The following is a 24,546-nucleotide window of genomic DNA, read 5'->3' as shown; positions in this document are numbered from 1 at the left end:
AAACAATCAATATGAAAGGGAGACAGTTTCTACAAGAAATAATTTGGCATTAACGTCTTGACTTCAAGACCCTTCCTTCTTTTTGCACCCAACAAACAGCAATAACCAGTAGAATAAGTTGAACATAAATTATACTTCAGATTGGAATAAGATAAAACTCTGTTAGTCTGGTCGCAATGCACAAACTTGATTATGTTTAGTTTCAACCTCCAAATATCAATAAATATATTTTCATCTGTATAGGAGACACGCAGAACAAACAGTAAGTGTCAAAAAACAATTTAAGTGATTTTTCAATTTCTAAAATAACTGCAGGCTGCAGCCTTCCTTGCTATTTGCCAAATTATGCTGAAGCTTCAGTATAGGGATATTCACTCAGTTCTAGTACTCAAGGGCAGCAAAGCAGTGTCTGATTTGTGTAATGGAATGTGTAGCTCTAGCTGGTCTATGGAGGCAGTTATTCTAGACTTTAAGCAGGTAAAGAAGCAGATGACAAATGCGTAGGTTGGACAAGTGGACAAACTCAGTTTAGCTGAACTGTTAGCATTAGCAAATATTGCTTCCAAGTTCTCTAAAATTTTACCTAAAATAACAAGTAAAGCTCTTGGACTTCTTTTTTCTATCAACATTTGTTCTATACTTTTGGAACTACGGTATCAAAAAACAAGAAATAATGAGCCATGCTAAATATGATATCATTATGCCGCCCTCTATCTACAGGGGAAAAAGAAAAAGGAAACTTAATTGTCTATATAAGCAATGGAAAAATATAAAGCCATTTGGGCTGAAAATCCAGACATTGTTCACAGAACTGTTACTTCAAATAAAATAAGTTGTAACACTAGTTTTAACTTGTTTTTGGTTTGGTCAACTAAAAAATAGTTGTTTGATTATGAAGTGATTCACTTGTAACTTGTAAGGCTGAATATGAGCCATGTTCATGTATACATACTAAATTTACTGGCTGAAACAGTGAATGAATAAAAATCAGGCCCTGGAGTCCTTGTTTTACTGCTCTGTTCTTTCTCTGTTTGCTGCAGAAATTTGCAGCTTCTTTCTCTGTGATAAGGGCTGGTTTGTTGCAATCCTTAAGCCATCTTTGTGTGTCTTATCTGCTAACATTAGTTTTTTCCCTCTCCATCTGCAACTCCCTGCCAAGCTACATTTTATTGTACAATGTCTATGGTTCTAGGTTGTTGTTGTGATTGTTGTTGTGATTGCTGTGATTCTTGCATCTAAAACTGCAGGGTCTGCTTGCTCAGACCACAATGCCACCTCCCCACCTAACACTAGATTGGCCTCCTTGCTCAACTCATATGTTATATCATAGTCGTATATGGTTTGCCATGTCTTGAAAGGTGCACACCATGATCCTCCATTTCCAGAGGTACCACTTGTTTGATTATCATACTGGTTGTCATTCCCTACAAAGCCACCGTGCCCACAGTCCAGATAATAGAAATCCGCAGATGATACAATAGCCCGGTATCCAGAAGAAACAATCTTTTTGGTGTTATTATGGCCATTGTTCCATGTTTGCAAGATGGTATGCTCTGGAGGAAGAGCTGTGGTTGGTACCTTGATATTAGCATCCAATATAACATCTTCCCAGTAGACCACTGTTCGGTTGAGGGATACAATATAAGGAAAAGTAGAGTTGACAAAGATCTCGAGTAGCTGATTGAGAGTTCTACCATTTGAGAGGAAGGATTGAATAGCTGCATCAGCTTTCCAACAACCAGGGATGATCTCATCAGCTCCAGCATGGTAGAATGGTTCTGGGAATAGGGTGGCTACATTATTAATAACTCGTTTCAGGACTTGGTAAGTCTTGGGGTTTAAGGGGTTCAATTGGCCTGTTCCAGGTTCAGAGGCAAGACAGTCTTCCCACTTGCTTCCGACTGGCCACCAGAACATGTTTGCACATGTTATAATGTCAGGGTAGGCTTCTGCCAATGATCCCGTATGGGCTGCAAGTAAAAAAAAAAAAATTTTAACTCCTTCCATTTCACCACAACAATTACTAAAGCTTAATTAAGTACAAACCTATAGTATGGAAAAAGGAATGGACTGAAATTTACTTGATATCATTGTATGCATTATGATTCTGGATTAAATGGTTCAATCATCTGAATCATCTTGTGTTTTATGTCTTTCAAAAAGCCTCACCCAATCCCACTGTCAAAAGTAGTATTAGCTCGTGTATATTCACCATATTGTAATATAAGAATTATGAAGGTTTCTCCAATTATATTTGAGTTTGATTTTGAAATTATATCTTGCACATATTCAAATTCAAATATATAAAATGTCTAATAAGTTTTGGCAAACAATGAAAAAATAATGAAAGCATCTAATGGGAAGCTGTATGCTTGATAATCCAATATTGTGTAAACTAGCTTGGGCTGCTTCCATTTATCATATTTGACGCCAAAGGCAAGAATCACCATGGGTTGATTTAGTCAGAATTTTTGCAGTAATGCAAAATAAAATTCTATGCAGTCAGTGGGGGATGTTTTCAAAGGAGGAATAAATGTCACTGTAGAAGAGCTTAGGGTGTGATTTCTGTCATGTTTTGTTGAATAATTAGATGGTAATGGTAGTTATGATTAGTTTTATCTGTATTGTTTGTCATTGTGTAAGATCTGCTTGTACCCCTGGCAAGGAGTGTTTGCAGCTTTGAATAGCTGCTTGTTTTTGCCACTATGCAATGTTTTTGTATGTTGAACAAAGGGCACTTGTTCATCAGAAATTATCTAAGCAATCTAATTTTTAATTATAAGGGCAAGAGATGCATATATGGGGCTTGCTAGATTAGATTTAGACTGATTGTAGTAAATAGGTAGTTGAAACAAGTTTACTAAACATAATCCTTTTTCATTTCTCTGCTTTTTTGGGATAAAAGGTTCATCAGAAATTGTGAGATTCAATCGCTTTGTCTTTTGATGTTTCCTGATTGATTTCTGAACCTGCTAAAGACAACATTCTATTAGACATCTTCTCAAATAAAATATGATCAATAAAAAAAAAAATGTTTGCTTCTCCTTCCAAAGGCAACAACAGAGAGGTACACCCCAATAAGAAATTGAATGATTAATAAAATCTCTTAGTTCTTGTTTAGTTAGTTGTGCCCCCCCTTATTGAATTATTGTTTAAATCTATTGCTGGAGAAAAGAAGAAGCAACTATTAGACAATATTGAATAAAAATAAAAATGCTATATTTTTCATCTCAACGATTCTACATACAACATTGTTCATTTTGCACAAATGATAAGTCCTTGACCCTAATTGCACAAAGATTAAACTCACATTGAATAAAGTTAAGTAAGACCCACATTCTTTTTTGCTAAATAATCAAGTGAGAGTGGCCCTTACACACACTTCAATCATTGAATTTTTAATTCCATTTTAAAGAACAAACCACTTGAAAGATAAATATTCACATAAAAAATAGGCAGGGAAGGGAGGAAGTTTGTTTAAATTGTTAATTTTTTTGTATAATTGGTCTTCTCTCTTGTTGGTTTTTTTTTTTTTTGGTGAGTTATTCTGTCCTACTAATGATCTTCACACATTTCAAGTCACAGTGAGAGCATAGAAATTTGACAGAAAGTCTCAAATCCATTAATCTTTCTAAGCTTCACAGTGAAGTCTGAAGGGCATCAATAAGATCAAAATTAATTTAATCCTATAAAAGATTTTAAAAAAATGCATAACCACGTCACTTCAAAAACATTTAAGGAGCAACATAATTGGCAATTCAAATATCAAATATAAATTAGAAGAAGAAAGATGTATATTAAGTAATGAAGCACACTTGCAGCCCATGCCTCAGTTCCAATATGGCAACAAACAGAAGCCAAATTCTCAGCCTCAATGCTTAAATCAAGGAGCTAATTTACCACAGATAAAGCACGACAGATTGCCCCCTAATATCACGCCCAATGTCTGACTTTGTTCTTTGCAATTACCTTAGGAATATATTATGCATTTACTTTATAACTTTTCCTTGTACAAATTACTTTCTTTACATGATGTAAATAGAATTTCTCATAAACATATTTCAAGCCTGAATCACTGTCCACGATTCCAACAGTATTAAAAGCATGTAAAATTTTCAAATTGATCATACCCTTTCTGGCAGAAACAATGGTGTTTTTTGTATTGCATGAACATGGCAGTAATCACTTGGACTTCTTCTTTCTAAAGCCGCTAGGTACTGATTTGTCAGATGGAGCCGATGATACCAAAACTAATTTGTCATATCAGCATAGTTGATTCCTGTTGCAAAAAGCATTGAATGTTTCTTCAAAGTTTTAAATAAAAATTTATTTGAAATTGAAAGTGAATAAGAAAAACCTAAACAATGAGAGATGTGGATAAGGGATTCACCATCATTGTCTAGTTTATGATTTTAATGGTGACCCAATCATCAGACCTGCTAATGTTCATCATTGCTATATCTTCATCATCAACTTGAGCCCTTGCATCACTATAACACATGGCATCAATTCAAAATTAGAAAAAAAAAAAAATTAAGACAAACAATTTAGAATGGCAGAAAAGAATACATGGCTGACCCTCTAAAGATCTATAGCCTCAGAAGCATGAACACTCCAAAATCCCTATACTTAAAATAAAAATAAAATACACCTAAATATATTAATTGATTTAATCACTATATCCCCAACGTATCATGCCTTAATTTTTTTAAAGAATCGACATATCACTGTGTGATCCATGTCTATATTTTTTAGTCTATAGCCAACCCCAAAATTTTGGGACTAATGCTTGGTTGATGTTGTTTTAGTAAGAACAAACGATTTATGTGCACTTGGTGTGTCCATAATTACATCGAATTATCAGTTTTTGCTTTGCATATAACATAAAAATACCAACACATAAATGAACAAATCAATGTAGAATTTGATTATTAATATGAAACAAAAATTCATTTCAAAGATAAAACGTAAAGAAGGCCAAGATTAGATAAAAGTGGACATATATGTATATAACTTGCATTTCTAGGATTGGACCATAATTGAACATCATCAACAGTGCAATAGTGGTTGAGTTTTTGAATGCACTCATTGACTATCAATTGTACTCGAGGGGAACGCTTTTTCCCTACCGTTAATATCCATAGGAACAACTCTCTGCCCAAAATAAAAAATCAATTAGCATTTAGTTAAACTCAGAATTTGAAGGAAAAATCAAAAATAGATTTTATTTACCACAGATTGGCCCGTGTATATGCCTCCTGAAATATGAAAGAGTAAAGTCAAGAAGTGGAAATTATTAGTAAGATAAGAAACAGTGGAAAATGTAAGAACCTGAAAGAGGAGCAGTCAGATTGGCATCTATTGAGATAACCATCCCGCCTTCCTTTTGCTTTTGATTTTGCCTAAAAGGAGGAGGGGGAGGATAGAGAGGCGAAATTGAATCTGATTTTTTTTTCTTTTCATAATGGAATCAAGTTTTTCATACGGCAAAAAAACCTAAAATAAATATCAATGCAACATTCAATCCTATACCTATTTAATCCCAACGATTTTCTTAAGATTAGAAACAGAAGTACCCAAACTAAAATCAATATTTTTAGTGATTTCTGTAATCTAAAAAAACTAACAAAAAAAAAAAAACAAAAGCAAATATCTAAAATTGAGAAAACAAACATTTTGATAGAGATTCCATAAACCCAAAACAAAAACGAATCAAGTTTAAACATACCCAACAAAAAAACTCAATTAAAAGTAACATTTTATACCCAAACCTACAAAATTGAGAAAAAAATGTACCTTTGTTGATGTCGGTTCCGACAATCTGATGGTCTAAGTCTGGCAAGGGATGGTGATGACCGGCCGTGCAAACTCTGTCTACTCTATAACGCAAGTGTTTTTTTTTTTCTCCTTCCCTTTCTCTGCATTGCTAGGGTTTTTTAGTTGCAAGCCTCTCTTTTTTTTTTTTTTGGACTTTAACCGTTTTTTTTAAATATATATACACAAAGACTGTCAAACAGTGTTAACGTTAGGAAACAATATAATGTATCGCTTTTTTAAGTTATACGTGTCTGAATTTTAGATAGGCAGTTATCCTATTTGTCACCACCTTCTTAATTGTAGGAATCCACTTTCTCTTAGCTTCTGCTATTATATATAATATAGATCTATGGTTGAGAATTTAAGGTAATGCATGGATATGAATTGTTTCATATCAGCTCTGGCTCTATATATGGCCTCCACTACAGTCACTGTCTTACACTCTTTGACTCATTCTCTTGCTCCCTCTCTCCTATTGGTTTTTTTTTTTTTCCTAAAATCTTCACCCTCACCATGACCCTCCTAGGAAGGATGGCCGAAGCTTGGAATATCTTGAACAAAAACGAAGGTATTATAAATCATATTCTTCTTCTTCTCTTCTTTATCATCTTTTTTTTTTTTTTTGGTTGGTTTTTTACTCAGTTTTGTTTTTTCTTTTTAAAATAGGTTGGGACTTCACCGAGTGCAGGATGAAGTTGAAAAAATATCAAACTCATGGTATATATATTTTTTAATTTCTTGTTTTTTTTCCCCCTCTTTTTTGTATATGGTGTCTTGCAGAAAGTATAGAAAAAAGGTCAAAAAATTCTTGTCTGGAAAGAAATATATGGGAAAAGTTCAAGGGACTGACGTTTCTAGGGTGGAGAAGGTTGATGCTGGTTCGGGAGATCAAGAAAATGCAAAGAAGGAAAAGGGTAAACATCACTTCGTCAAATATTGGGGAATTTTACCCTTTTCCTTCTTTGCATTTTCTTAATCTCCCGAACCAGCATCTACCTTCTCCACCCTAGAAACGTCAGACCCTTGAACTTTTCCTATATATTTCTTTCCAGACAAGGATTTTTGACCTTTTTTCTATACTTTCTGCAAAAAAGAGGGAAAAAAAAAAGAAATTAAAAAATATATATATACCGTGAGTTTGATATTTTTTCAACTTCATCCTGCACCCGGTGAAGTCCCAACTTGTTTTAAAAAGAAAAAAGAAAAAAACAAAACTGAGTAAAAAACCAACCAAAAAAAAAAGATGATAAAGAAGAGAAGAATAAGAATATGATTTATAATACTTTCGTTCTTGTTCAAGATATTCCGAGCTCCGGCCATCCTTCCTAAGAGGGTCATGGTGAGGGTGAAGATTTTAGAAAAAAAAAAAAAAAAATAGACCAATAGGAGAGAGGGAGCAAGAGAATGAGAGTCAGAATGTAAGACTATGTGTGTGGTGGAGGCCATATATAGAGCCATAGCTGATATGAAACAATTCATATCCGTGTAATATATTACATTCTCAGCCATAGATTTAATCTAATGGCTTAAGCCTTTAACACCTCACCAAATAACAGAAAGACTATTTTACCCTTAACAAAAAGACCAGCTACTTCACATGAAAATAAATAAAGTTTTAACTCGTTAGAACAATAAATAAAAAATAAAATAAAATACAACAGATTTCAATATATATATATATATATATACATTTTTTTTTTTTGCTTACCTTTTTCTTTATTCTCTCCATACTATTCTTTAAAAAAATTAATAAAAAATTATATTAACAAAAATTAATATAATTTTTTTTTTTAATTTTAAGAATGGTATGGAGAGAATTTGGAAAAATGGTAAACAATATAAATATATATATATATATATTGAAATCTGTTAGTGTTTTATTTTTTAATTTTATTGTTCTATCGAGTCAAAAACTTTTTGTTTGTTTTCATGTGAAGAAATGTCACTCTAGGGCTGAACAGAAAATGGAACATACTTCTGGTGAAGAAGATGCGAAGAAGAGTAATTGAAATCTCTTTCTCAAATGCTCTTCGATAGAATAGAATATATATATATATATATATATATATATATAGAAGCTTAGTTTGGAAGATGTGTTAGTATTAGATTGATCATGCAGTTAAACCCACCCTAGCCCAAACAAAACTAAATATCACCTACACAATTAGGACGCCATGAAGAATATTTAGTGCTAGGAACATCCTAAAGAACCAGAAGTATGTTCCTTAAAATCTCAGCTTAAGTAATAAATAAATAAATAAAACAATTCAAAGACTCAAGGAAAATACTAACAAAAATAGCAATAAGAAGAAGAAAGTACAAAATACCTATTCCCTATCTTGTTAGGAGGTTCGTAGTACCAGACAAACCTTCCAAGATGTGTCATAGTGAATGAGAGAAAGTTAGCTTTTAGCTATAAAACTAAAATAATTAGTGTGTAATGAGAGGGAGAGCTTTCTGTTACTAAAATGGTGTGTAGGAGGCTGAGATGGAGAAATAAAATAGGAGAGAGTGTGCAGGTTTTTGGATTTCAAAAATAAATTTTAAAAAAAGAACAACACAATTCAAACCTGAGACTTGAAATTCAAACGGTGAAAAGAAAGGACAAGAGATAGTAATGTGGTAAAAGTTGTATTGTGCAGTGCTGTCTAGTAATGTAGGTTATATTTAGTTTTATTTATTTATTTTCAATTCTTCCTTGAATTTTGTATACAGGCGGTGTTAAGATTTAATATTATGTTATTCGAATGGTTTAAAGATATATTTTTTCACTAAAAAAAAGTTTTTTTTTAATGTTAATGTCTTCAATTATATTTTGTTAATTTTCTCTTGATATAAAAGGTGAAAATACACTTAGAAATAATTTTTTTAAGCCCAAATTTTAGTTAGGATTGTATGTATTACAGAAAAAAAAAAAAAAAAAAGGCAAAAAAAACAAAAACAAGTACTTATAAATCTCTAATTCAATCTACCCCATGTGTCATACAAAGAGAAATTTACATCGTTGAGCTTAATTAAAAACAAAATCTTAATTCCTATTGATGGAAATGATATATCGATTGAATGCAAACATTGGATCACTAGATCAAAAAATCAAGCCTATATATTAAGTTTTGAGAAAGGTTTGGGATCAAAAATGTATTTTAGAAAAGATTTGGGGTTGACTTGTTATTTTAGGAAAGTTTTGGGGTCTAAAATATAATTTTAGGAAATTGGAGGGTTGAAATGGTATATTTAAAAAATTTTGGGCCAAATTGCGGTTTTGGGAAAGGTTTGTGGTTGATTTGTAATTTAGGGAAGTTGTGTTTGTGGCTTGTGGACCCGCGGATTGGGCTGAATGTTTGGAATTTAAGTTGAGGCTTTGCAAGTATTGGGCTAAAGCTTTGGGAAATCTGCTGGTTCGAAGCGCTCATGCTTAAACAAATTTCGGACTGGGCCCATTTTGCACACACGGATTGGGCTTGGTTTTCTTTGAGGGCCGGGCTAAAAGTTAAAAATGTGAGATTCAAATGGGCAGCTAAGTGATTGGATTGGTTTGAGACAATTCCAAAGTTGGGCTTTGGCGTGGATTGGGCCAAATGGATAGGGTGGGTCAGTCTGTAGAAACTTCCCTTATCTACTAAACTCTCTTATCATATCTTCTCTTATTTCAAATCCATCGGATTAAAGCATTTTTAAGCTCCTAAACCCAGCCGAGCCTCCATGGCTGAATCTAAAAGCTTTCTTCCCCCTCTCTCTCTCTCTCTCTCTCTCTCTCTCTCTCTATCTCGCATTTTCTCTCTCTAGATCACCACCACTGATGGCGGCGAAGCTAGACGAAGGCACCACAAACGGTGGTGTCCGTGTATGTTGATGTTGCTGTTTATGTGTTCTCTGTGCAAGAATATAGCTGTATGCATACAAATCTAAGCATGTGGAACATAGATCCAGAAAATAGACAAAGCTCAAATCTACAGAATCTAGGCACATACAACAGCATCTTATGAAATATGAGAATGGAAATAGATACTACCCATTTTTAGTCTCCTTCTCTGTTATTGCTTCCTCTCCACTGTTTTGCCTTTTCCAAGCTGCGTGTTATTGTTGTTGGCCACCATTGTTTGTGCTTGTCCCTGCTGTTGTTGGTTGTGATTCTTGTTAAAAAGGTTAGATTTTTGTGTGTATTTTGGGGTCTATTTTTGGAGATTTGAGGTGTGGTGGTTGTAGTTGTGGTTTAGGGTTTGTGAAAGAAAAAGGAGGTGCTTGGTTCTGTTTTGGTGTAGTTGCGGTTGTTGGTTTCGGATGTATTAAAAAGGTTGGATTTTTGAGTGATTTTAGGGTTGCAGTAGGAGATGGTTGTTTTTTGGGGGAAAGGATCACCTCCAGTTTCAAAACCTCCATTTTCCTGACATGGGTTAAAACAATGATCCAACGGTTAGGAAATTAGCCATTTGTGTTTTCAAAGATAGAAGCAAGCAAAAGCAAACCTTTTTTGAGATAAAAGTGCAGGAAGAAGGCATGGGTTCTTCGGAATCGGAGCAACACAGCCAACGGTGATCTTCAATGGCTGGAGTGTGGGTTGACGGCAAAACTTCAGGCCGCGCGTGGAGGCGCGTGAGGCTGAAGATGGACGCCGACTTCTTGGATTTTACACATCGGAGGCCGAAGAAGAAATCTGCGGCGTTGGTTTCGAGAACCACCAGTCGACGGGAAATCTGTGACGGCACGTGGGTCGACAGCCACCGCGCATGGCAACGCGTGTCTCTGAAAAATGGATATCGAACTCTTGGGTTTTGCAAATCGCAGGTCAAGAAGAGATTTGCAACGTCGGTTTCGCGAAAGGATGGAGAAAAACTAATAAATCTGAAGGGAGGCTCGAACTGATGGTGTGACGGCTGTGGCTTCTTTTTCTTTGTTAGCACAGTAGCTTGGTAAACTTAGGTGAAAGAGACGGGGGGGAAAAGAAGAGAGAGAAAGAGAAGGAAAAATAAGGATCCATATCCCGTGCAATTCCTCTTTTCTCAGCCGTAGATTTAATCTAATGGCTCAAATCATTGACACCCCACCAAGAAATAAAAGACTTCTTTACCCTTTAAAAAATTTCACCCGCCCACTGTTTCAGTTTCAACCCTAACTTTTCATAAACTCAAATTTCCTTTTTCGGCCAAAATGGCCAACTAACCCTAAAATTGTAAGTATATAGTTAGTAAGTTCCGTTTACAAACATTATAAATTTCTAGCATCTCGAGTTTCAAAGACTCGATTTTGGGACTATAAATCGAGTCTTTGAAGCTCGATTTACATGCTTGGACCAGTTCTGATGTGGCATTTTTTTGACGTGGATGTCCACCTGGAAATCGAGTCTCTAAGACCACTCAGACCAAACGAAAAACCCAGAGAAAAAATGAAAAAAAAAAAAAGAAAACCAGAAACAGAAAGGGAGAGAAGATCGAGATTGGAGACCCAGGCGCGCGCGGCATGACCAGAAACTGACCAGCGACCCAGGCTCGCGCGAGACCCAGGCGGCCTGGGGCTCGCGCGAGACCCAGGTGGCCTGGGGCTCGCGCCGGCCTGGGGCGCGCGCGAGCCTGGGTCTCGCGCGAGCCTGGGGCGCGCACGAGCCTGGGTCTCGCGCGAGCCTGGGTCGCGCACGGCCTGGGGCTCGGGCCGGCGCGAGCCCCAGGCCGCGCTGGTGAGGTTCTCTATTTCTCTCCCTCTGATCTGATCTGATCTGAGTAGCTGTGTGTTTCTCTTTCCCTCCCTCTGATCTGATTTGATCTGCGTAGTGAAATTTCTTAAATTTGTTTTGGGTAGCTGTGTATTTCGGCATGTAGATACTTGGAATTTTTTTAAAAAAAATTTGGGTTTGAAATCGAGTCTTAGAGACTCGATTTCCAGGTGGACATCCACCTCAAATAAATGCCACATCAGAACTGGTTGAAGAATGCAAATTGAGCCTCAAAGACTCGATTTATAGTCCCAAAATTGACTCTTTGAAACTCGAGATGCTAGAAATTTATAATATTTGTAAACGGAACCTACTAACTATATACTTACAATTTTAGGGTCAGTTGGCCATTTTGGCCTCATTTTTCTCTCTCTCTCTCTCCCCTGAGCAGCTGCCTCTCCTTCAACCCATTCTCTGCCTCTCCTTCAATCCATTGTCACAGCCGCCCGGTACCAGTCCACACAAGGCCAAGCTTCTCTCTTTTCCATCACTGTCGCTTCGATGAACCAATTCTCTGAACATCCATTGCTTCGAGAACCCAGTAGAGTTACTATTCTTCCAAAGCTCCGGCAAAGCTTCAAGCTCGTCCGATTCCGACGCCGACAAAGAAGACCCATCTCGCTCTTCAACAAAAAAACTTCCTCCCTCTTTCTCGTGTGTGAAGCTGTCCCAAGTCCCAACTCTCATGGAGTGAAGGTCTCTCTGAAGCAACGAAGCCACCGGCCGGATCGGTGGTTCCGATGGTACTTGGCCATTGTCTCGTCGGAAAATCCCCTTTGTCCTCCTCTTTCTGGTACCCCTTTTCCCTCTTCCACTTCCTATATATTCGTGTGCGTGTTTGTTATGTATAAGATTTTTTTTTTTTTTTGAGAGTCGTTATGTATAAGATAATTTAATGGTAGTGAAGAAGAATTTCAAATAGGCAATGAAGTTTTTGGAGTCTAATTAAGTGGAATCGTTAATTTTTGAAGTGTCCCATATGATAAAAATTGCTCTATTTTCATTTTCTTTGTCCTACCTAACAATACAGAGTGTCAGTAGTGGTTGGCCATTTGAGTTTTATGCTAAAAATTCAATTTTTGCTTCAAGAAAACTAAACATAGAAAAATCTGGGCTTTTGTTGTAAATTTGATAACTTTTCGTAAAATGAAGCTTAATTGCTTTAAACTTGAAGGTTAATTTCTTTAATCTTAATTGCTTAATTGCTGTGATGTAGGAATGGAGGATGTTCTGGCGAGCTATGTTTTTGGGAAGAAGAAGACAACAGAAGTTGCTCACTTGTAAGTACTTAAAGACTGGAATCCTTGAAATATTGATTTTATATAGTTGTATATTTGGTTTGCCATTTTGATTCTTTACAAAGATTTTAAACCTTGCTAATTCGGATTAAGATGTAGTTGATTACAAGGAAATAGAAAAAATCGCTTCACCACCTCTTTTGCACTGAGCCTTTTGTTTGTGGTACCTCTTGAGCAATTTTAGGAGGTTTTTCCTCTTTGACATTAGCTAGAAATTCTGTTGCTTGGTCATGAGGTATTCTAAAAAATATTTTTCTTTTTTGTCCTTCTAAGTTTACTTAAGTACATGTTCTTTTTCCCTAAATTTGGATTGATTATCCAGTTGTGTATTATTCTAGTAGGATAATATATTTGGCATGTTGTAGTTCATTTTATACATACAAACTATGGCTCTTGAAAGGTGAACTTGTGAGGAAACTTTTTGCTATCTTGAATTGTCACCAGTCATACTTTACAAGTTTTGCCCAAATGTTAAGCAATAAATTACAGATTTTTATATGTTTGTTAGTGCATGTCCAAAATATTTTGGGTTTTTGATTTGAAATAATCTTCCAAAATTGGGTGATTCTGTTTTTCTTCTAATAAAACATCAAGTATTTCTAGATGAACTTTGATTCTACTTGGACATTTCTATGTTATTGAGATACGGTTCTGATTTGTACCATAAAACAAGAATTGCAACTAATTTGTTAGGCATAGTTGATCATATGAATAGCCTAGTTTGTTTTATGTTTTCATTTACTGAGGCTAAAATGTTATATGGAGTAATGACCGTATGTCCCTTGTTTTCTTGTTAATAGGAAAAAAATTTAGCCTTTACTGGCCAAAAGTTTAATGTATCTGTTGAGAAAAGCTTTTGAAACATTCCATGATCAATTGAAGCACCATGTATCTTGAAGTCAACCTAGGCTAATGCAACAATGGAAAGCTTGATTTTTTTCCAGCTTTTTGGTGATGGTGGAGAAACTGTCAAAAAGGGAGCTAAAACAATGAGCCACTACGTCTAATCTGGAATGCAAGAATAAAGCTTACTTTGAGAAAATTTAGACACAACCAAAGGCCATCTTTGGAGGGAGCTTTAGTGATGTTGGAGACATAGCACAAGCTATCGGCTACTCAAGCACATTCTTAAATATTGGGCTACAGTTAACGACCTGGGCTTTTATCTTCATCAAAAGGTTTTTGTTTGGTTGAGGGATAGCGTAGTTTTCTTCTATTAACATTGAATGTATTCTCTAATTTTGACGCAAGAGTTTCCTTATTTATTTATACAACAATCTTACAAGAATGTAGAGTTCAAACCAAGAGAATGTACTAACATGTTTTATCCTTTCATGATATTATTTTGAGAATGTAATTGATTGTGTGATTTTATTTTTAATTTCTAATGCTTCAAGTTGAACTAGTAGAACAATTTTGATGTAGCATTACAATCACAAATCGATACATGAGACGAAAGATAAACAAGAAAAGGATTTGATCCAAGACTGAAAAAACTTCTATTGAAATGAAAACTTTGATTACAAGAACATAATAATGATAACAAGAGTTCTAATAAAATATACACATCCACGGGCAAAGATTCACTTAAAATAGATGGTGCCAACAGTTTCCAAATCACCAACACGAAGCATTACTTGACAGAGTGGCTCAGGAGTTGGACCTCTTTGGATAAGCTCAAAAACATAACCATCAGGATCCTTCACAAAGGCAATAACAGGTTGTCCACCTCTAACAGGACCAGGCTCTCTAGTGACAACACCACCCTTGGCTCGGATGTCTTCAGCCAATTTGTAAACCTAAATGTTCAAGGAATGCATAATTCAGCCTCAACACTAAAACAGAAATTACATCAACAAACTTCCAAGAATATAAAAATGAAACTTACATCTGGAGTTGCAATAGCAAAATGACCAAAACCAGTTCCTAAATCATATGAAGACACACCATAATCTGAAAAATCAATATCGAAGTAATTTTTAAGAAACCATATAGTAGTCATAATTGAAGTAACATTATCACCCAATTTGTCATTTTCAATAGTCTCAACTCTGTCACAAAATACCCTATGCATATTATCCTGAAATACACACAATCTCTCTCCAAAGCCTCTTTGTGTGTGTGTGTGTGTTCCTTTTTCCCCTCTTTTTAACTAGGACCACCAAAACAAGTATACTAGTGAGATTACATCCCTAAATCAACCATCAAGGAGAAAAAAAAATTAAAAAGGTTAACATTCTCTTTTTCTTTGCTTATCTCTTCATATTATATGTGCAAATCCATATTTATTCCATTGCTGCGTCTAATTTTCTTAGGCCAAGCTTCTTTACTGTATCAAATTGAACTTAAATATGCATAATCCACGTACCTCTAAGGTCCTTGTGTATGATTGTATTTAGAAGCTAACCAAAATGTACTTAGTCTAAACAAAAAAAATATAAACCTAAACTAGTTTAAAATCAAATAAAGTAATTTTAAAAATTGTTTAAAAACCAAACTAAACCATTTTTTTTACTTTTTTAATCAAACGCCTCACATTTTAACCTCACCCCCGCCCAAAAATCAGAGCAAAGAAGCAAGATAATAACAAAGATCAGAGCAAAGGAAAAAAAAAAAAACAAAAACGACAAGGTTATTTCATAGAACTAACCCTTCACATTCTCAGATTTTAAGGCCGGTAGTCTACTCCATGTGTTTACACTAATTTAAGCATAAATACAAATTTCACTCACACTCGATCACTCACGCACACAATGACATGCATTTTAGTATTTAGTATTTACTCAATAAAATAAAACACATGCTCATATCAAAACCCATTTTGACATCAACCCTCAAGTCTGTAAACGGCCATCCAACTGCCATTCATTTGAAACCCAAAAATCCAAACCAATCAACCATACCCAAAACAGTCGGACTTCAACGGAGACAAACAACAAGCAGTTGATTGACACCATCTACTGCTTTTAGAAGATTTCAGAGCATAGTGTGGGTTTCAGAGAATACTGTGGGCGGTGGTGGGGAAAGAGATTTGTGGGTTTCAGGGTAATCCGACAGACCAAGCCCGCTCTTGTCAAAACTGGCGAGGCGGAGCAATGGCTGTACTGGAGGCACAGTTGGGGTTGAGAGGAGCGTTAGGGAGAGGGAGGTAAAGAGAGAAAAACCGCTGGTGGAAGTGAAAGAGTGAGAGAAAAAAAAGAGAGGAGAGAGAATTTTTCTGAAATCATTTGGGTAAACTGTTGCTAAGTGAAAACTGAAAAGAGAAGAGAAATAGATGGGCACGCGGATTGCCAGCTTGGACAGAGAACATATCAATATTTTGAGCATTGGATTTAATCTATGGCTGATATTAAAGCTATTACATCCCATGCGGGTATTGCACGGGATATGAATCCGAATTATAAAGCTATGAAAAGAGAAATGAGACGGGTGACTTTAATGCTTGGAACAGCCTCTTAAAAGAAATGACCAAACCACAGTGTAAGCACAATGAATGAGTATGCTGATCTCACTCTGTAACTACAAATAAATGCAACTGTGCAAGTTTCAACAACCAAATTCATCATTTTGTGATTTCATCGGCAGAAAATTTACTACTAACACCGGTCCCTACAATTTCTACAACTCCTCTTATTTAACACGTTACTGTTTCGATTAAATAAATAACAATAATAAACTGACAAATCGGACATGCATTAAAAAACTTTCTACGTAAAATGCTGACACGCATAAAATATTGCTACAAAAACATGTCAATTGTTGTTTTTTTTTTTTTTTTTTTTTTCAATGAGCTATTGTTTTTCCAAAGTAGAGCTTCTACCTACCAATGAAGTTGCACTCAGAATTTAAGATACAATTTTTTTATAAAAAATTTGTTTTGATTTATTTTTTTATGGAAATGTTAGAAACTATTTTGCAAATTGTAAATATACTTTTAGCATACTTTCAATTTTTTTTTTTTTTTTTTTATAATCTTTAGCATACTTTCAAATATTAAATAAGGGAGGAACTATGTTCACAATATTTTTATAATATTTTCACAATAAATCATAGGTGGTTAGTTGTTATTGATTCAAATTTTAGCTTAACGTTAAGATTACTTTTTTATTCCAACAATAACAACTAATAACAATCTGCCACTTAACATTTGTTGTAAAAATGTTATGAAAATATTATGCACATATCATTTCAAACCGTTCTCAAAAACATGAAATCTTTATAATTAATTTTTTGAAATACAATTCTTCCATGAGTAGGACTCAGCAATTCACGCACCCATGATGAGCTTCCAACTGAGAGATGGGCTCTTAATTGTAGCTTTTATAATGGGGGTACTATGCCAATTTTACATCATGTTGTGCTCTTTTATTTTTTTTAGTAAATTTGTTGCAATATTTAACCAATAAAAAAAAATTTTCTTTTTTTTGCTAACCACCAATAAAAAATGTTTCTTAAAGTCTTTGATTTATTGATTATGATTCCCTTCTCCTTTTTCATTATTATTATTTTTTTATTTTTGAGAAAATAATTCTCTTATCCTTAGACAAATGCATCCAACCACAATCAAGCAAAACTCAACAGTCAACACTAGTCTATATAAAAAGTGTGGATAGTGAGCAATATTTAGAATGGTTTTGTCGAGCATATCAGTTTTGTTGAGCAGTTTTTATTATTGCTTTACCCAAAATTCACCATTTTACTCTTTTGGGATAAGTGTTTTTGTATTGCAAAATTATGGTTTGGTCCTATTAAACAATTGTTGTCTCTGAAGACATATTTATGGGGTTTCTATAAAAAAAATTAAAAATAAAAGACATGTTTATGGTCAATGACCTTGATAGACACTAGAGTCAAAGATTGATAGATGACCTTGATCGGAGGATGGGGCAATGAGGAAGAAAAAAAAAAAAAAAAAAACTGGTAGGAATTTAGGTTACTTTAACCGTTTTTGTTTTCTATTTTCAAAAAAAAAAAAAATGAAAAAAAGAAAAAATAATTTTTTTATATATTTGTAATTAAAAAAAAAAAAAACATGTTTGGTTAGTTGAAATTTAAAAAATAAAAAAAGTTTCCAAAGAAAAAAAATAGAAAATACTAAAATATGTTGTTACTAGGATTTGAACTTTGACTCTACCTTGTTAAATGAGATGGATTCATTAAAGTAGGTGCGTATTTTCATTGGTTTTTGAAAATTAGAATCAACATTTTGCTTTGGCCTCTTTTCAATTTCCTTCATCAATTAAGTTTTGATAACAATTTTTATTTTTTGTCCATTTTACGTTGCCAAACAAGTTTTTACCCAAATGCTAAAACTATAATATTTTACCCTTAAATTTATATTGACATTATTTTTTTATTTTTTATGTATCTTGAGAATGAAAAGAAAATAATGATTTTTATGTCTAAAAAAAGTAAAAAAATTAATATTTTAACCACGTAAAAATAGATAATATGATACATTATTTTGAAAAGTGAAAATGTAAAATAGAAAATGTGTGTTATTATACTAAAAGAAATATGAATTTTTACACAAACTAATGCAAATACTCTAAGTTTAGGAATAAGTTTTATCTAAATAGAATGTCATCTATATATTCTTTTTTTTTTTCTTTTTCTTCTTTTGATAAGGAGAAAATCTATAGATGAAATGTCATCTATAGATTCCAGACAAGTTATTTGTCACTTTCACGTAAACTCACTCCGCTACTCACTATTTATCACACTGGGGCAAGACTTAAGTACAATGTTTAGTTTCTGTTTCTTAGGTTTCCCTCTTAAGATTCAGTCATGTGGCTACTTAATTAACAAATACACTTCCATCTTATGAAAAAAAACTACTTGACTAAATCTTAAGAGAATAACCTAAAAAATAGTACTTAAGATATTGTAACTAAATTTTGTCCTTTCACACAAATAATTGTGGCAAAATTTGTGAATTTTTATCATATCCTAAAATCTTTGGATTCCTTGAAATCCAACAACAAGCAATAGGATAATGCCACCTCACCCATCATTTTATCCACCCCCACTCTTATTTCTTCTGATCTTTCTCTTACTTCTCTATTTATTAAGACCAGCCTCGATCTCTGTCCCTATCTCTTTTCTCTCTTGTTCTCGCCAAAAACAGCACCTCTCTCTCTCTCTCTCTCCCTCTCACAGGTGAGTCCTCTCATTTCATTTCTCTCCTTGTTATGTTGGGTTGACATAACATAATGCGGTTAATGGTTTGAGATTTTTTTTTAATTAGATGCCAAGAAATAAGAGAAATCCCAGGCGAAGAAAGAAAATGAGTCTGAAAGACTTTATAGTTGCTGATCTACGCACAAAGTTGATCACATGTTGGAATTGGGGGATTAGGAAAAAGGTACATGAATATGAATGTTTGTGTTATTATGTATTTCATATTGAAATTTTTTTTTTTTCCTAAGAAATTTTTCGTTTATTTTTGCATCTGAGTTGGCTGGTTTGCTTTATCTTTATCTGAAATTATTATGTTTTTTATGCATTTTAAATAGAATTGAAGAAACCATAAACTATTTAGAGTTTAAAAAAAAAAAAAAAAAGGCTATTAATCTTTTGTTAAGTTGGGAATGAACCTTGATTCTTCATCAAAGTGGTGGACAAAAAAAGAAAAAAAAAATCAATGGAAAAACGGTAGTGAATCTACCAAATAATGCAACTTAAATTTCAGTCAAACTATAAATTGATAAATTATAAATTTGCACATTTAGTAAAGAAAAGTGTGATGTAGGAGTTAATTTGTGTCCGTTCAGACTTATTCTCTAGAAAATGAACTTCTTTTTTTTCAAATGTGTTGATACTAGGAACAGAGATGCTATTTTGGAGGCTATATTTGGCATTCCACCTTGGGTTAAAATTTTCCATCAAGGCAGGATTAATTAGTTTCTCATCATAGCTATTAAATGGGAAATTAAGGGAAAGGTGGATTTTGCAATTCTGTATTGCTCTTATGGCATCTCAAAAACAAGTTATTTTAGTAGTAAACATTTAGAAATAATAAAAAACTTACTAATTTTGTTGTGAGATTGTTGGTGTTACTCCTTCCAAAAACATGGCCCCATTTTAATGACCTTTTGTCCTTACTGTTTGTGCTAATGGGCACCGGTGCTAATTAACAACCACCACTGCTTGACCTTAGCTCTAGGGCAACGAGCCAACGAGAGTGAACAGTACAACATATCCATGTCCAAAACAATATTGGCATTTTGGATGTTGAATGTTATTTCCCTTTTGTTCTTGTTTTCTTTTCGTTAAAGCATTTTTTACTACCGTACCATATTTGACATCTTTCATACGTGTGATGTGAATGTTGCGTTACTGCAATTTCACACACTGAATATATATAGGGAAAAAATTGGCACACCGCACATGAGACAAACAACAATTTATACTATCTGAACTGAGTGTCTTTGTTATTTCTTATTTGTGTGATTCGTGAATTGTGGTGTGTCTAACTTTATATGATTAGTAAAGTGCAGTGAGATAGGCACACCGCACATGAGACAAACAACAATTTTCAGTTTTTGAACAATATATCTTCACACACTTTTTCACTCATACATATTTTCACAAATGTTTTCAAACAACAATTTTCAGTTTTTATACACATATACCACGCGGAATGTGTGATAAAAAAAAAAAGGTTGAAAAATTAGTGATTATCCAAACATCTCAATGGTGGGGTTGGGCGCACACACTTGTATTTGTTCTTATTGTCATCATTGCACACTTATGTTTTGATCTCTCATACTCACGATCATGCATATTTCCTTTTGGTTAGACATGGCTAAAACTTCGACATCTAAGCGAACGCAAATTACAGAGGCCAAGTCTGCTTTCTCCCGAAGGTCCAAGACACTAAAAGAGTCTAATATGCTTTTCAAATCATCTCAGCTGTTGATGGAGCGGGAGGTGAAATTCTCCTCAATTGATGATAACTCTTTGAATTATTAAACAGAGTTGGGGAATCACTACAAAAAAGATTGCTATTTGCGACGAAACTTTTTCGACGATTACAAAAAACCATCGTAAAAACTAGCTTTTTGGACGGCAAGTCTCTTCCATCGACAATGACTTGTCAAATATCAACACATTTTGTGACGGCAAAATGAGTCTGTCAAAAATGCTTATTATTTTTGTCGAAAATGTGATTTTTTTTTTAGGGAAATGTTCCCGCCTTACTTTTTACGACGGCATAAAAATGTTCGTCGCTAGTAAGGTATTATTTATGACAACTAAAGAAAAACCGTCGAAACTATTAACACTTGTGATGGCTTTGGTACATCGAAAATACAAAATATATATTTTTTATGGTATTAGTATTTGTGACAAACAATCTTCCATCGTAAATATAATAGAGGGTATTATTTACGACGACAGAAGAAACACCGTCGGCACTATTAACACTTGTGACGGCCTTTGTGCATCGAAAATAAAAAATATATTTTTTTTATGGTGTTATTATTTGTGACAAACATGATTCCATCGTAAATATAAAAAAGGGTATTAGCGACAGACATGAAGCCATCAAAATTGGTAAAATATTTTGGAGGGAAAATTTCCCTCTTACTTTTCACATTTGTGACAACATTTATCAATCGCAATTAAATTGTTTTTTTCTAATTGAGTTTGTATTTGCGACAAACATGCTAACTGTTGTAAATAGCTAATTTGCTTTAAAAGAAAGAATGTATACTTTAAAATTTGGCAGCAAAATTTTTTTTTTCTTTATTGCCACTCCCTCTCTCCTACCCCCACCCCTCTCAAAATTTAGAATTTGGCAGCAAAAAATTTAAAATTCAGATCATCCAAAAAAAATTAATTTATACTTTAAAATTTTATAATTGACCCTTATAAATTTGTCGAAAAAAATTCAAGAAATATAATAAAGTTGGTACAACAATGTGAACAAACCCATCTTCTCAACCCAAAAAAAAAAAAAAAAAAAGGTTAAAAAACCCAAAAATATAGGAAATTCCTTTCAGGTAAACATATCCCTAATTACAAAACAAAACAAAAAAAAGCCCAAATCTATCTTCCTCAACAAATCCCTAATTCCCAATAAAAAAACTAAAAAAAAAAAAAAAAAAAAAAAAAAAAAAAAAAAAAAAAAAACACAACGCTGTTTTACAGTTACTCTCTTGTGCCATTAAAATCTTTGCTCGGTTAAAAATATGCCCTTACTAATACTAAATTATTTGTGAGGGCTATGATTGACCTTCGCAAAAAATCATTAAAATATTAATTTTTTTTGAGATAAAATTTATTCTAAAATTCAAAGAAAAATAAAAAGAAACGCATAATTGTTTAAATTCAAGTTTTTGTAGTATAAAATAATGCATAAAAGATAAGTTAATAGATCAAATGGGAAATTACATCTGATTGGTATGAAAATTGGCATTCATGTTAAAAGCATATAGAGCATATAATCCAACGGTTCGATTTTCAAAATATGAATTCAAAAATAAGTTATTGGATGGTGTAACATTTGTTAGAATTACGTCAGGTGTAATTTGAACCCAAACCTATATTTCTTAATTTGATGTGAATTTTGACAAATCTACTGTTAGATCACATTATCTTTGTATATTTTTCATGCTTACAAAATTTTAAGATGATTAAAGATCAATAGTCATGTTATCAATCAATTGTCTATATTCAACTTTTAGTAGTTTAAAATAATGCATAAAAGATGAGTTTATAGATCGAATGGTAAATTACATCCGATTAGTAGGAAAATTGGAATGCATGTTAAGACCATATAGTAAATGTAATCCAATAGTTGGATTTTCAAAATATGAATTTAATAATAAGTTATTGGGTGGTGTAACATTTTTTAGAGTTATGTTAGGTGTAACTCGAACCCAACCCTATATTTCTTAATTAGATGTGAATTTAGACAAATCTACCGTTAGATTACATTATCATCATATATTTTTCATGCTTACAAAATTTTAAGGTGATCAAAGATTAATAGTCATGTCATCAATCAATTGTCTAGATTCAAGTTTAAGTAGTTTTAAATAATGCATAAAAGATGGGTTCATAGATCAAATGGTAAATTACATCCGATTGACATGAAAATTAGCATGCAGGTTAAGAACATATAGAATATGTAATCCAATGGTTGGATTTTCAAAATATTAATTCAATAATAAGTTATTGGGTGATGTAACATTTTTTAGAGTTACAACACATGTAACTTGAACCAAACTCTATATTTCTTAATTCAATGTGAATTTTGACAAATCTACCGTTACATTACATTATTTTCATATATTTTTCATTTTTATAAATTTTCAAGGTGATCAATTATTAATTGTCATGTCATTAATCAATTGTTTAAATTCAAATTTTTATAATTTAAAATAATGCATAAAATATAAGTTTATAGATCAAATGGTAAATTACATCCGATTGGCATGAAAATTGGCATGCATGCTAAGACCATATATAACATGCAATCTAATTGTTAGATTTTCAAAATATGAATTCACTAATAAGTTATTGGGTGATGTAACATTTTTTAGAGTTATGTAAAGTGTAACTTGAACCCAACCCTATATTTCTAAATTCGATGTGAATTTAGACAAATCTACCGTTAGATTACATTATTTTCATATATTTTTCATGCTTACAAATTTTCAAGGTGATCAAAGATTAATAGTCATGTCATCAATCAATTTTCTAGATTCAAGTTTTAGTAGTTTAAAATAATGCATAAAAGATGAGTTCATAGATCAAATGGTAAATTACATCTGATTGGCATGAAAATTGGCATGCATGTTAAGAACATATAGAACATGTAATCCAATGGTTGAATTTTCAAAATATTAATTCAATTATAAGTTATTGGGTAATGTTACATTTTTTAGAGTTACAACACATGTAACTTGAACCCAACTCTATATTTCTTAATTCAATGTGAATTTTGACAAATCTACCGTTAGATTGCATTATCTTCATATATTTTTCATGCTTATAAAATTTCAAGGTGATCAATTATGAATTGTCGTGTCAACAATCAATTGTCTAGATTCAAGTTTAAGTAGTTTAAAATAATGCATAAAATATGAGTTCATAGATCAAATGGTAAATTACATCCGATTGGCATGAAAATTAGCATGCATGTTAAGATCATATAGAACACTTAATCCAATGATTGGATTTTCAAAATATTAATTCAATTATAAGTTATTGGATGATATAACATTTTTTAGAGTTACAACACATGTAATTTGAATCCAACTCTATATTTCTTAATTCGATGTGAATTTTGAATTTTTGACAAATCTACCGTTAAATTGCATTATCTTCATATATTTTTCATGCTTATAAAATTTCAAGGTGATCAATTATGAATTGTCATGTCAACAATCAATTGTCTAGATTTAAGGTTAAGTAGTTTAAAATAATACAAGTCCAAATCCAAAATCTGACCATTAATTGGATTGGAAGAATTTTTTAAATACTCTTTAATTAATTTTTTTTTAGAAAACTTTAATTAAAATTTTAAATCAATAATAAGATAATTTTGGAAAATTGAAGCATGTTAGTATACAACATTTTTAATATTAATTAAAAAAAAATTGGTTAATGAGATTTCAAGTGAAAAATGTTTTTTTGCCTTGGGAGGTTTTGCCAAATAAAATACACAAAATTATTATTATTTTTTTTAAATATTGAGGTTATATTTTCTTACAA

The 24,546-nt window shown here is 33.0% G+C and overlaps 3 protein-coding genes and 2 long non-coding RNA genes across 12 annotated transcripts; 2 read left to right on the top strand and 3 right to left on the bottom strand.

Moving 5' to 3' along the window:
- Positions 1–802: 802 nt before the first annotated feature.
- LOC115989039 (beta-hexosaminidase 2-like) lies at positions 803–6,408 on the bottom strand. 7 transcript variants are annotated; one of them, XM_031112692.1, is made up of 8 exons: positions 5,797–6,305; positions 5,332–5,402; positions 5,233–5,258; positions 5,130–5,154; positions 4,391–4,490; positions 4,131–4,279; positions 2,082–2,969; positions 803–1,970 (listed from the first exon to the last, which is right to left on the bottom strand). In XM_031112692.1, the coding sequence occupies exons 7-8, from the start codon at positions 2,098–2,100 to the stop codon at positions 1,189–1,191; spliced, it is 801 nt and encodes a 266-aa protein (XP_030968552.1). In that variant the 5' UTR covers positions 2,101–2,969; positions 4,131–4,279; positions 4,391–4,490; positions 5,130–5,154; positions 5,233–5,258; positions 5,332–5,402; positions 5,797–6,305; the 3' UTR covers positions 803–1,188. The 7 variants fall into 7 exon arrangements, 5 of the variants coding, with proteins under 5 accessions (XP_030968552.1, XP_030968553.1, XP_030968551.1 ...); XM_031112693.1 differs by lacking the exon at positions 5,332–5,402; XM_031112691.1 differs by having other exon boundaries at positions 4,391–5,442.
- A 3,477-nt stretch (positions 6,409–9,885) lies between these two features.
- Positions 9,886–10,850, bottom strand: LOC115992796. The gene is made up of 2 exons (XR_004092658.1): positions 10,284–10,850; positions 9,886–10,201 (listed from the first exon to the last, which is right to left on the bottom strand). It is a non-coding gene; the product is annotated as an uncharacterized LOC115992796 (long non-coding RNA).
- A 1,058-nt stretch (positions 10,851–11,908) lies between these two features.
- Positions 11,909–14,168, top strand: LOC115992790. 2 transcript variants are annotated; one of them, XM_031117035.1, is made up of 3 exons: positions 11,909–12,317; positions 12,741–12,804; positions 13,767–14,168. In XM_031117035.1, exons 1-3 carry the CDS (start codon positions 12,026–12,028, stop codon positions 13,813–13,815), a joined length of 405 nt encoding a protein of 134 aa, XP_030972895.1. In that variant the 5' UTR covers positions 11,909–12,025; the 3' UTR covers positions 13,816–14,168. The 2 variants fall into 2 exon arrangements, with proteins under 2 accessions (XP_030972895.1, XP_030972896.1); XM_031117036.1 differs by having other exon boundaries at positions 13,623–14,164.
- Positions 14,169–14,297: 129 nt separating this feature from the next.
- On the bottom strand, positions 14,298–16,192 carry LOC115992791 (lactoylglutathione lyase GLX1-like). Its single transcript, XM_031117037.1, has 2 exons — positions 14,711–16,192; positions 14,298–14,621 (listed from the first exon to the last, which is right to left on the bottom strand). The coding sequence occupies exons 1-2, from the start codon at positions 14,894–14,896 to the stop codon at positions 14,406–14,408; spliced, it is 402 nt and encodes a 133-aa protein (XP_030972897.1). The 5' UTR covers positions 14,897–16,192; the 3' UTR covers positions 14,298–14,405.
- A 2,716-nt stretch (positions 16,193–18,908) lies between these two features.
- On the top strand, positions 18,909–21,161 carry LOC115992792. The gene is made up of 2 exons (XR_004092654.1): positions 18,909–19,186; positions 20,624–21,161. It is a non-coding gene; the product is annotated as an uncharacterized LOC115992792 (long non-coding RNA).
- Positions 21,162–24,546: the final 3,385 nt, after the last annotated feature.

This window comes from Quercus lobata, chromosome 5 (assembly GCF_001633185.2).
Source record: "Quercus lobata isolate SW786 chromosome 5, ValleyOak3.0 Primary Assembly, whole genome shotgun sequence".
NCBI classification, from domain to species: domain Eukaryota; kingdom Viridiplantae; phylum Streptophyta; class Magnoliopsida; order Fagales; family Fagaceae; genus Quercus; species Quercus lobata.
Note: the sequence above shows the minus strand (reverse complement) of the source record. Positions and strands in the feature narration are given on the sequence as shown.

What these genes read in the sequence shown, in the direction of transcription:
- LOC115992790 (XM_031117035.1), top strand. Translation starts at nt 12,026, where the DNA reads ATGAACCAATTCTCTGAACATCCATTGCTTCGAGAACCCAGTAGAGTT. An exon ending in CCTTTGTCCTCCTCTTTCTG is followed by an intron (nt 12,318 to 12,740) that starts GTACCCCTTTTC and finishes GCTGTGATGTAG; the next exon opens with GAATGGAGGATGTTCTGGCG. An exon ending in ACAACAGAAGTTGCTCACTT is followed by an intron (nt 12,805 to 13,766) that starts GTAAGTACTTAA and finishes ATTTTTTTCCAG; the next exon opens with CTTTTTGGTGATGGTGGAGA.
- LOC115992791 (XM_031117037.1), bottom strand. Translation starts at nt 14,896, where the DNA reads ATGCATAGGGTATTTTGTGACAGAGTTGAGACTATTGAAAATGACAAA. An exon ending in TTGCTATTGCAACTCCAGAT is followed by an intron (nt 14,622 to 14,710) that starts GTAAGTTTCATT and finishes TTGAACATTTAG; the next exon opens with GTTTACAAATTGGCTGAAGA.